The sequence below is a fragment of the Lutra lutra genome, chromosome 6, assembly GCF_902655055.1.
Source record: "Lutra lutra chromosome 6, mLutLut1.2, whole genome shotgun sequence".
NCBI classification, from domain to species: Eukaryota; Metazoa; Chordata; class Mammalia; order Carnivora; family Mustelidae; genus Lutra; species Lutra lutra.
In genome coordinates, this window is record NC_062283.1 from 7,388,149 (window position 1) to 7,401,537 (window position 13,389).

A 13,389-nucleotide genomic window follows, 5' to 3' on the forward strand; every position below is an offset into this window, starting at 1 on the left:
TTGTTCATGGAACTGACAAGAAATATATAGATGGGGAGCATACTAAATTTTTTAAGGGAAGTGGGTTGCCAACGATGCATCAGGTTGGTCTGCATACAATGCATACGATGTGTCTGTACAACTCTTACAGCAATTTCCAGGTCTGACATCAGCACCAGAAGGAAGCAGGCATGGAGGTAGCAGAACCCAGCCAGAAGAGCATATTCTCTAATGCCCAACTCAGACATGGCCTTGGAGACCGGAGCAATGGAGGACGATCAGCCAGGAGTTTCTCCTATAGAAGGTTATCAGGGTTCATGGGATAGGGTAACAAAGAATGTCCTTCAGTGCTAGGGCAGAAAGTCTTCATGATTCTACCAAACAGGATTTGATCATTCCCACTGAACAACAGCTGATGTGTGTTTCCCACTCCATAATTTTTTTTATTAATTTCAGAGGTAGAGGTCAGTGATTCATCAGTTGCATATAACACCCAGTGCTCGATATATCACGTGTCCTCCCTAATGCTCATCAACCAGTTATCACGCCCCACCCTCCAGCAACCCTCAGTTGATTTCCTAAGATTAAGAGTCTCTTATGGTTTCTCTCCCTCTCTGATTCCATCGTATTTTATTTTTCCTTCCCCTCCCCTATGTTCATCTGTTTGGTTTCTTAAATTCTACATGAGCCAAATCATATGATATTTTTCTTTCTCTAACTTATTTTGCTTAGTATAATACACTCCAGTTCCATCCATGTTGCTGCAAATGGCGAGATTTTGTTCTTTTTGATGGCTCAGTAATATTCCATTGAGTAATATTTTATTCCATACCACATCTTTATTCATCCATCTGTCAATCCCATTCCCCCATTTTTAAAAGGAACTTTTAAAAATTATGTTCTAATTTCTACTCTACTTTAAATGGACTTTGGACCTTCTGAAAAGGACAGAGCATTGACCACAAAACATGCATGTACAAAAGGACAGACTAGACAGGGCTTGAGTTATCTCTCTTAGACAAAGGGTAAACTCTGTGTGTAGTAATAAGGTGGCCCAAAGGGGGAGACTGTGGCAGACTTCTAACCGTTTTCCAATCTCACCTCCCCTTATCTCCAACAGAGCCCTGGGTTTTCAGATGGGCAAAAGGTCACTCAAATTAAAGACTTCATTGCTTAGCCTTTCTTTCTGCTAAGTGTAGAACACATGACTAGGTTCTGACCAATTAGATAAAAATCAAAGTGATAAAACATGTAACTTTCAAACAGGGTTTAAAGGGGAAGAACACATATCATTTGTTTGTCCCTCTCCTCCCTACAGACTGGAATGCAACTGTGATGGCTGGAGCTGAAGCAACCATCTTGGACCATGAGATGAAAGCTATATCCTGCATCCCTGACACGCCGGAGATTATCACAGCTCTGTCGCTAGCTCTGGACTTTATTTTTTTTTTAAGATTTTTTATTTATTTATTTGACAGAGAGAGATCACAAGTAGAGAGGCAAGCAGAGAGAGAGAGGAGGAAGCAGGCTCCCTGCTGAGCAGAGAGCCCGATGCGGGACTCGATCCCAGGACCCTGAGATCCTGACCTGAGCCGAAGGCAGCGGCTTAACCCACTGAGCCACCCAGGCGCCCAGCTCTGGACTTTATTTCTGGGACTGAACAACCTCTACTTTCTTTATGCCATTACTTTTTTTCTGTCACTCTGAGACAAACCAAACTATAACTTTTATACACACAAATATACATATATACACATACGTGTGGTTAATTGAGGTAAAGCCTTTCCCTGTCAGTAGATTTTATATCATAAACAAATCAAAACAATAAAGTATAGTCATCTGATTTTCTGTGAGACCTGTAGTTCAGTATTTCCCTCTCGTCCATGGAAAGCCTATAATAAACATTTTTTATCTGCTCCCCTATACTAGAGTTAATCTTGGGGTTTTACTACACTTACCAACATTATGGCTATACATATTTGTATAATATGAACCATGATTTAAGAATGCCAGTCTCCAGAAGATAGGCATCAGGTTTTACTTAGCTTTTCATATTCTACATGTAACAAGTGTCTGACATATAGTCTATAACCACCAAGTATTAGTTGAATAAATGCAACTTTGGCTCCTTTGAAATTCATATCAATTCACAACAACTTTTTTGGTTCTATTTCCAGAATTTAAACTGGTCAGATCTCAATAATCCAAAATTCAATTTTTAAAAACAATGATGGGTTATATTACCCCGTCTTCTTCCTATTGTTTGCCGCTGACCTTGCCTTTCAGTTATTACTTCAAAGTCTCATAGAACGTTCCAAACTACATGCACTGCATATGCTCCCTTGATTTCTTCCTGGTTTTTGATAAGGACATAAGGTCCGCGAGAATCAGGAGGCCTCAGGAAATGGCCATCAGGGAATGACGACAGGGATGAGTACAAGGGGTGCGAGTGGCCAAGAATGGACTCTTCTTGTGGCAGCAGCGTGTGACGACATGGGTCAGTGTGAGGAACTAAGTCTGGTTAGGGGTGGGAATTTGAGCTGGGTATTAATATAGTTGGTTCCAGGAAGGAAGGATGAAAGGACATAGAAATGAGGACGTAATAAAGTTTTTGAGACACAGCAGACTATGTAGGACAATAGCTCTGCAACACGTAAGCCTTAGGACAGCGTTTTACTTGACTCATACACACACTTCATGAAGTCACTCTGTAGTGTATAGTTAAAGGTGTTGTTACAGATAGACCAGTCATTATCTACTGGTAGTTTCTCTCCCTGTGCTGACAATCAAAACTGCTTCCTTATCATCACCTCACTCAGGGACTCTCCAACTGGATGGGGAGTGAAAGCAAAAAGAAGGGGATTCCGACTACAGAAAGAGTAAATTTTTGGAAGAAGCTGTGTCTAATCTAAAATTTTCTATCTGATAATATAGCCCATCCCTAATTAGAAAATTACAATCATCCCAAATGTTTCTAAGAAGACTGGGAAGGCCAGATGCCATGGCAGCAATGAAAAAAAGTTTGGAGGTTGACATGCTGGCACGTGAATCTGAATTTGACCAGTTATTAGCACGGTCACTTTGGGCAAAGTCACCATATGCCTTAATTTGCTCACCTGTCACATGGGGTAACAATATTTCCTGTCTGGTGTGAGCCATTGTGAAAATTAAATGAGCTAATCTACATAAAGTGCTTAGCACATTGCTTCCAACATACTATACACTCAATAAATAATGCCTTATAATTATTGTTAGCTATTAGCCAGCAGGAGCTCACAGAACACAGACTCTCTACGAATGCAGAGGTTGATGGTCTACGAAAGGGAATATATCAGTTTCTCTGCAAAGAGCAGGGGATTTTCTTGTTTATGAAAAAAGAACTTTAATTAAAACAGACTGAGAAATATTCCCCTAAGCCTTAATCTCATTGGTTCCAGAGCGAGCACCATTCATGCAATGACTACACAGTATGCCTGCCTCCTGCTCTCCTGCCCCCAGGGCCGTGCGCACAGGGTAGCAGAGGGAAGAGAGAGGAGGACAAAGGGAACGCTGTGCTAGGAACCTGGAATGCAGTCAACAGAGGACCACGGAGACTGCTCGGACAGGGGACAATACAGTATCTCAACAGCTTTTGAACACTTACGGTATTGCGGACAGAATCTTAAAAATACCTTTTCTTTCCCCTCTAGCACCTGCTGACAAGAGCCAACTTTAGTTGACAGCTGACCCTTTACCATTTTCATTTTCCTTAACTGCTATGTCCCTTGGCTTCTGCGGTGTCATTTCCTCCTGTGTGTCCTCCTACCCCGGTCTGACCCCGCCTTTTCAATCTCTGTCACAGGATCCTCTCACCTTTACACGCAATCAGATACTTGTGTGCCCTAGTCCTCTGTTCCCAGCCCTCCATTTTCCAGCTCCAGGATGATCTCCCCACCCACAGCTTCATCTACCACTTAAAAGCTAATTACTTCCCTACATTTCTCTCTAGATCCTCACCTCCCTCCTGGGCTCTTGGCCCCTATTTTGCATAGCCTGCAGGGGCTCTCCCCTGGATCTTCTTTTCAAATTCATTTCTATTTTAAATTGCATTTCAAATTCAGTATGTCCCCAACCAAACTCATGCCTCCTACCCAAATTCCTCCTTCTTCTCGTTTCCCCTCTTGGTTACCCAGACCATCTTCTACTACGCCTTGGGATAAAATACCAAGAAGCCAACCTTCCGCATCCTCCCTCCTAAGCACACACTGTAAATCTCACCTCACCCACATTTGCTGAGTCCACCTCACTGGCTCCATTCCTAGGGTGACATGCCTTCAACGGGAACCAGGGTACAGCACGATGACTGGCTTCTGACTCAGACATCCCGTGGCCTTAGTTCTCACCAAGGTTCCATCACTAATCGCCTGACCGTGGGCAAATTACATAACATCCTTGGAACTGAAGGACTAAATAAATTAACCTATGCCACCGCCCTCACGGCAGTGCTTGGCACCAAAGTCAAACTCAAAAATATTAGTTACTGGTTTTGTTACCATGACCATATTAAATATTACCAGCGGTGTTGGTATTATTGCATTTATTACGGTGCTGAACACAAAACTGATAAATTTTTTAAAAAGTGATTAAATCAATCAGTAGAATCAGTAGGGAGAGAGCTACACGGCACAAACTGAAGATCTAGTTCTATTATGCATTAAATCACTGTGGGCTCTCACCAAGTCTTCTTAACCAGTATGAACCCTGACGTTCACTTTAAAAAGTGCAGGTTAAAAATACCTATCGTACATACTTGGCTGGGTTTCTGTGACAACATCATGACATAGTACATGAGCCCTGTGGAATATGAAAAGCATTCTATCAAAGGAGAAAAGCGCACGACCAGTATATGATTTCACAGTGTGCGATCTGACCCTTGTGTTTGTAAGAAGATGGAGAGAAAACGTAAAAAGGATTAAGGGAAGGCAGCTTCTCTGTTTCTGAAAGGAAAAACACAATTGTATCATAAAGGAAATATATAAGGTAGAGATTAGGAATGATGAGATTTCTCTCTCGACCGAGCTCAATGGAAAAATGTAAAGCTAAATCAACAGAAAATGTAATTACCTTCAAACTAATGAATCACATTTAGGGTAATCCCAAAATAATATGGTGTTTAGCACATGATGTCAGTGTTTTCCAAATATAAATATAATAAATACTATGGTCAAAAAGAAAAAGTAAATGTTTTCCTTGCTATATAACTGTTCAAATGACATGCATTCATTTTCTTGAAATAATGTAGAGTTAACTAGGAAGACAGAGAAAGAGAAGAGAACGTCACTATTTCAGAAAGATATCTGACAAGAGAGAGAATAGTGAGCAAGGCCTTAGGGACACCCAAAACATCCACATAGTTAAAGATATCAGAAAGGATGAGATAAAGCCAGAAAACAACTTTGAGGGAAGTATTTTCCCTACATTATTTGGGAGGTGGTTATTCAGTGAACAGAAACACATCTGGGAACGCATCTGGAAGGAAACTTAATTACCTAATCCTTGCCGAATCGTTTTTTTTGTTTTGTTTTGTTTTTTGTTTTTGCAATTTCTTTCCCTCTGTTCTGACAAATACTGTTGCTTGTGTTTCCAAGCCACTAGGAATAAAACTAGATATAAAAAAACGGAATAAAACACAAATTTAGCACAATTTGGCCTTTCATCAGATTCTGTTCCAGTACAGACACGTGGGTGACTGGAAACTCATGAAAAGAAGAAGAAGAAAAAAAAAAAAAAAACTCAGGATGTTAATGAGTTAGCATCTCTCTTTTTTTTCCCCCCAAGAGAGACTGGAAAAGTAGGTCAGAGGACAGGCTGTGCGGTAATGAGAGAACTCTGGGACTCATTGACAGAAACCACCCCGCCGAAACCAGCCCAACTTTGGGTCCCCGTGCCCCTTCACTGCCTGAGTATACAGTGGAGAGATCGGAGGACAGAACTTTCTCTGCAAGGCTGTCTGCCCCCCTCCAGTGAGCTCTCCCCACTAAAAGCTCCTTAGTTACTGGTTGTGGAATTTCACAGGGCAATCTCTGGGTACAAGAAGCTCGGGGCTGTGCACACATAGCATGATGCTCAAGGTTAATATTCTATAAGCAACATGACAAATTAACCCAGAATTACACAGCACGTTAACAGATGATAATGGCAAATGCTGCGGAGGATAATATTACAGCATTAAAAGTCTACACAAAGATGCCACAGTAAGGCACAACTTCAGATCTATGTAACTTGCAGGTAAAAACATAACCGGTCGTTACTTCATTCAAAATGTATTTACCAAGTGAGGGGAACGGATCTTGTCTCCCAAGTTTAAGGTCTGGTTAGCAAAAACTAAAAAGGCCGCTGGACTTCCAACAAAATAATCTCCGAAAACAAATAGGTCTTTTAATACATAAAGTGTTTCACGTCTTAAAATGTATCTATCAACAGGACACTCTTAGTATTTCTTTCACACTTCAGTGTGTGAATTTGAGGACTTAGAGTTTTTCTTACTTAGCACAAGAACATATGCTTGAGAGAACACCTCTGCATGTTGTAACTTTTTGAATATATGTGAATAACGGTTTTATGGTGGGGAGTGACTGCGTAAATTCAATGCTGTTCAAATGAGGGGAGCCCAATCAAAGTCTACCTCCAAGGTCCCAAAGTCCTAGGAACCCAAATTACATCATTCTCAAAACAGCTAAGTGAAAAATCCTCTCTTTGGGAAGTATCTCTTTCAAAATTACATGAAAAAAATAAGAATAATGATTCAAGTCTTATACTTAAAAAAAAAAAAATCCCAATAAGATAACACAAAAACCAGGGCACCTGGGTGACTCAGTGGGTTAAGCCTCTGCCTTCAGCTCAGGTCATGATCCCAGGGTCCTGGGATGGAGCCCCTATCGGGCTCTGCTCAGCAGGGAGCCTGCTTCCCCCTCTCTCTATGCCTGCCTCTCTGCCTACTTGTGATCTCTCTCTTTCTCTCTGTGTCAAATAAATAAATAAAATCTTAAAAAAAAAAAGATAACACAAAAACCAGCTCAGTGACCATTAATGAAAGCAGTTGCACTTAGGAGGTATTTATTAAAAATCACAAGAATGGGGAGGCTTGGGTGGCTCAGTTGGTTAAGCGGCTGCCTTCGGCTCAGGTCATGATCCCAGAGTCCTGGGATCAAGTCCCACATCGGGCTCCTTGCTCGGCAGGGAGCCTGCTTCTCCCTCTGCCTCTGCCTGCCATTCTGTCTGCCTGTGCTCGCTCGCTCTCTCTCCCTCTCTGTCTGACAAATAAATAAATAAAATCTTTAAAAAAAAAAAAACTTTAAAAAATCACAAGAACGTACATCTTTCTGAACCCAGAAATGCACCTTTGTGATGGCAGCTTCCTTCTTCATCCCTGCAGCTCCCATTAGGTGGTTCAAGAAACCATCTTCTCTGTTCATATGAAAATATCAACTTAGTTAATTTTTCAACTGGATTAATCAATCGGAATAGAATAATTTAAGTCACATGATTGTCTGCTCAGGACCAGCTGTTTTAAATTAGTATATTAAGTAATTTAGACACTTTCCTTCACAAAGGTAGCGTGATTTAATAAATTCCCATATGCCTCAACGTGTGCCAGAACCACTGGGTTATCTTCCATCCAGCTGCTGTTACGGTAAAGGCTGCCAACTTTCAACCAACTGAAGAGAATAATGAATCAACTTCAACTTGGCTCGTAAGTCAACTTCTGTTGCTCCCAGCTAAAACATGGGCCAGTTTCAACTGTAAAGAAAATTAATTAAAAAGATTTTACCTCCAGCATCTCAGAGACATGGCGTCACGGCCACGGCTGAATTCGGAGTTTAAAAGCCTGCAGCCCACAGTTCGGATGGCCGTGTTACATGTGATAGGTTGTTTTCAAAATTGGATTTTTTTGATGAAACAGATTAGGAAATGCCCTCTCCCTAATGCATAACATGAATATATAAGTCTCCCATTGATGGAGAGGAAAAGAAAATCAAGATTCTTAGCTGTTAAAGGCTCACTAAGAAAAAAGGAATAGGCTTCAAAAACTTCAGAAGAAACAAGACACTGGTTCAGGAGCCTAAAAAGCAGATATAAGAGGAGAGCGCCACACAAACCACTTTAAGTCAGAGTCATTTTAATGAACACACGAAAGCAAAATGACGGTATGAGGCCCTCTTTCCAAAAAATGACAGGATTTTACTGAATTTTGATAAAACGCTAGCCAAAACAATTTTGTGCTGGATCAGTTATCCAGATTAGCGGTTCTACCATAAAAATCCATGAAACTCTGGTGTTTCCTATAAGCCCTAATCCATTTGGCACAAAGCTATGCTGGTTTTTTACAGGAAAAGTAAGCAAACCGTGAGAGCAGAAACCTGCTAAAAAGACTTCATTTATTTCTAAGTTGGATGCAGTTGAAAATTGCTCCCTGGGTGGGTGGACTTCCCCGGAAGGACGGGAACACTTTTTCACAAGAGCAACAGTGGGGGGTGTATTGTCTGCACACGGGTGAGCGCGCGGAACTATGCGTCATAAGCAACAGGACAGACTGGACGAAAGACACAATTTCATGGTTCTGATGAACTGTCTAAAACCATGTAAGGATCACCTTATTAGTAGTCATAATTTGATTTCTTCTTGTTTTCCAAAGAGTCCCTATAAGTTTTATCAGGATTATCATATTGTCTGCCTTCTACATTTTTCTAATATATCCTATAAATTGTAATTTAAGTATGGAATTATATACCAAGGTTGCCTGAGTTCTCACTGTGCACCTCCAAGATAGAGTTTTAATAAACCACTTCTCAAAGATGCTATCAAGACTCACACTATCCCAGGCCGGTGATAATACACTTGAAACCGGTATTATGGACAGATGGGCTGTGGGATGGGGTGTCTTCTCCAGACATCTCCAATATCCTCTCCAGGGATCTCTGGTATTTCCAGGGCTAGGAATACTGGCGATCCTAGGGTGGAGCACCCGGTTCTGCATCTTCCAGACAGCAGAGTAGTTCTAGAAAAGCTACGCAGATGTCTCCGGGTAACTCGGAATCCAAAGAAAGGACAATGAGTTTCAGCCATGAACAAGGGCAAGAGACTACTCTAACACTTTGATGTGATCATCTTTTGACATCTCAACAGCTCATGGATGCTGTTGAAACTGTTCAAGATGCAACAGATTTAAAAGGTCCATCTTTGGAACAACATAAAAGGCTAGAACTTATTGTGAAATTGTTGTCCATTTAGAAGGCTGTAGTAATTCCTCAAACAACTGAGTCAGCACTCACCCAAGTAGAGGAGAAAGAGAGGTGTTGATTCCTTAACCTCACTGAATCACATTAATGCAACAAAGCACTTGGAAAGTGTTCTAGTCTATTCTGCACAATAGGATGCATGTCTACACTTGGCAAAATCTTGTGCAACAGGTATGAACTGTGCACATTATTTGCTATCGTCCTAGTAATAAGCAAGAGGCAAGAAATTTCACAGGTGCAACAGTATGTTTGCGATTTTGAAAATATTCCATTCACCAGTGCCAACGTGCCCAAAAGGACTCTCTCACATGAGACAAGTTCACCTACCACAAGCTAGAATAAATGCAAAGGAGGGATACTGGGCAACTTAACAGACATCGGACATAAAAATTCTTATTCTTTGGCCCTGACCTCAGTTCTCTTTAAAAGTAGAAAGTATTACAGATGGTAGAGATCTGTCATTATTCTGTTTTCTGCTTTGAAGGCTGTATATACTTAATGATTATAATTATGAAATCCTAGATTAAATATGCCTTCTATTCACTGATTTGAATATTCGAACAATTAGCTCTGTTTGTTTGAATGCACACAAGTGTCTTTATTTCTAGTGGTTAGGATAATCAAGAAATGCCTAGAGGTGAAAAAAAATTAGAACGACGTACAGGAAAGATGAGGAAGCAAGGAGAAAGTAAATAGAAGAAGAAAAAGATTTTAAAAGATTTCTATGTAGTCAGGATAAGTCACTAATTGAAGGTGGAAAAAATAATTGCTTACAATTTGTATAAAGCAATCATATCCATGTAGCACTTCGACATGGTACAAAGGTACATAATTATAAACAAGAAGATGGAAATAAAAAGTTGTATCTTAATTATGAAAAACAACAGAGGAAAAAAATTGTGGAAAAAAATTATGGAAAGTAGGAAGACCCATGCCACAAATATGCCAAGATAAATGTTCTCCCCCGAGGGGAGAACAGTGCCCTAGACTTGAGAAGGTTTTGTATGACCTTGGCCAGCCCTACTATTTCCTGCCTTGTATAATCACAGAAGGCAGTCAGTGTTTGGTGATGATGAGAAGTAGGATTCTAAAGAATATAATTATGGGCTGCAAGTGTTTTCTGTGGAAACAAAATGATCATTCATGTTTAAGATTGTGTAAATATGCCTTAATTTTGGTCAACAGCAATTTCAACCTTAAAAAACAGAATCCTTAAACCTTCTTATAAGTCACAATTCTCCAAGTAATCTTCAGGGATAAAAGCAGAGACTTTCCAGATACTCGTCAAAAAATGCTACTTGGTAGAAAACAGTCTATTCTGTAGTGACACGATTTGGCCTATCTCCACATCAGAACCAGCTCAGCACCTCGAAGTCCACATTCAGGGAGATTTAAGCAAAGCCAAAGCAGTTTTCATCTACTAGGTCAGGTATAAAAATGATCACAATGCACACTAGCTTAGAGAGACCGGCAATCTTACCCAGATTCATGGTGTGCCGTGCACAGATGGGAGGTGGATATAAGAAGAAACCACATGAAGGCTCCCTAAGGAAACAAAAAGCCTGGGGAAGCTTCGAAACTCTCGCCTTCTCACTGGTACCTTTAACTCTGGCTACAATTAGTGCATTTTTGCCACATGCTTTTGAAAGAAGAAAAGGAATGGTTATTTTCTTAAGTACTAACAGACTTACTTCTCTTTCAGGAAATCCACAACTCTTTTGAAGTCAGCCACGCAGTATTCTCTCTTCATTTCCATGAGTACAGTGTCAGAGGCAGACTGGACCGGGATGTGCAGGAAAGCATAGACTCGGGGATGATTAAGGATTTTTGCCATTTCCTTAAAAAAAAAAATGGAAGGAGAAAACATTAACCATTTTAAGGAATTAGGTAATGGTTTCCTTCAGAGCAACACTCACAGGGGCAAGCAAATAAACAAAGCTGAAAACGGACGCAGCCGCTCTTCAAGCAAATGATAATGGGTACGACTCCATGATGACTCCATGATGACTTTCAGAGGATTCCACACAAGGCTTACTTCCTCACGCTCATTGTCTCTCTTAGGTAACAAAACGAAGGTAAAGCCATAGAATCCCTGAAGAGCAAGGTTTCTGAGGGCTTCAAAATAACCACCACTCCTCCCTTGACTCAAAGAAGTTTCATATTCTGCCTTACTACATTAGCCGGGAAAGGGGCAGTAGTTAAACAGTTAAGACTCTGTTATCCTGGGTACTTGAATAAAATCTCCAAACTTGAGGCCAGTCAACAATTTTTTTTTTTAAATACTTAAGAAGAAGAAGAAGGAACATATAACCTGTTTCTTTCTTAGCTAGCCAACAACCACATATTTGTTGAGCATCTACAATGCAAAAGAGAGAGCATCACTCAATGAAGCTAGCCTGTTGGCCTTGGGTCACCTGCGGACATCCATGTAGAGTTGGGGAGAAGGGAAGAACAGGAAGAAGAATGTAGCTGGCAAAGTCAGAGCAAACTGGAGTGAAACAAATCAGGAAACCCAGAGGGTATTTTCTGGAATTCCTCAGGAGATACAAACGCAGGCAGGAAGAAGAACAGAAGGAGAGCTGTGGTAACGTGAGCATTTACAAAAGCAGTACAATACCAGACTGACTGGGCCCTTCTCCTCTGCCGCACTGCGGACTCACCCGTTGGAGGGCTGGGGAAGGAAGGGAGAGGACAGGAGCGCAAGAGAAGAGGGGCACAGGGGAGTGATGGGGAGAGGACGCCTACAAAGAGACCGAGAGGTAAGTATGTTGAGGAAGGAGCTCCTCTGTGATAACTCACCCGTAACTAGTGATTTTTAGTTTTTAAAGGACCGTGTTTTCCAATCTGTTACTTCATTTTCATTCTTGGAACAGTATTTTGAGGATCTTAGGTGGAGTGAGAGAACCAGCTAATTCCACAGAGTCACCTCCTAGTTATTCAGGGACCAGTCAGGCACACGTGTCAACCATGCCCTGTGTGTCTCTACCGACTGCCAACACGAGGGCTTTTGCCAACGTGGAAGAAAGAACAATTAACTCAGATCTGTCACCTTCTTAATAATGCCTTAGTTGTTGTTGTTGTTTTCTTAAGATTTTATTTTTTATTCATTTATTGGACAGACAGAGATCACAAGTAGGCAGAGAAGCAGGCAGAGAGAGAGGGGGAAGCAGGCTACCTGCTGAGCAGAGAGCCCAATGTGGGGCTCGATCCCAGGACCCTGGGATCATGACCTGAGCCAAAGGCAGAGGGTTTAACCCACTGAGCCACCCAGGTGCCCAGTGCCTTAGTTGTTTTAAAAAATCCCTTTGGATGACGAAATTTAATAGTCTAGTAATTTTACTCATGGATATGTTTTATCGATAATTTCTTTTTTTTTTTTTAAAGATTTTATTTATTTATTTGTCATAGAGAGAGAAGCGAGAGTGAGCACAGGCAGACAGAGTGGCAGGCAGAGGCAGAGGGAGAAGCAGGCTCCCTGACAAGCAAGGAGCCCGATGTGGGACTCGATCCCAGGACGCTGGGATCATGACCTGAGCCGAAGGCAGCTGCTTAACCAACTGAGCCACCCAGGCGCCCCTATCGATAATTTCTTTACTAGAAATTAATCGGTATATATGCAGCATTTTATACATACATATACGTATATATGGACAGATAGATACATATAGAGAGATACACATTCGAACTGGAGTCGCGTAGTTTCTTATTTAACAAAAAAATAACTGGTTAACGCATTATCTGTTCATAAAACTGTTACATTCCCTGGCTGGGTATCTCGCCGGGAGGCTCCTTCCTACCCTAACTCGGGACCTAACTGTGTATGAGGCTGCAAGGCAACGCTTACCGTTACGTACCCCACAGTAAACGTGCTGGCTTTCTGCCATGCGTCTGCACCTTTCAGGTCTCTCAGGCCTGAACATCAAGATTCATAAACAGTGTAAGACAAATCTTTGTTTTTTTAAGGGGCAGGACTCTGCATTTGCTAACTTTCAACATACCTACTGTGATAAATGATGATACCTTAACAAAAAAAAAATGATTTGGGAAATGAAATTTCACTCTCTTTCTCTATGCCTTGGTTTCCTTATCTGTGAAACAGAGACAGTGGTAGTACCTACTTCCTAGGGCTACT

The 13,389-nt window shown here is 41.2% G+C and overlaps 1 protein-coding gene across 3 annotated transcripts in view; it reads right to left on the bottom strand.

Moving 5' to 3' along the window:
- CDKAL1 (CDK5 regulatory subunit associated protein 1 like 1) overlaps nucleotides 1-13,389 on the bottom strand; it is a 708,279-nt gene that overhangs the window by 263,700 nt on the left and 431,190 nt on the right. For all 3 annotated transcript variants that reach the window (XM_047732825.1, XM_047732823.1, XM_047732824.1), the window contains one exon: nucleotides 10,949-11,094. In XM_047732825.1, coding sequence (XP_047588781.1) covers nucleotides 10,949-11,094 — 146 coding nt within the window. The remainder of the gene's footprint in view (nucleotides 1-10,948; nucleotides 11,095-13,389) is intronic.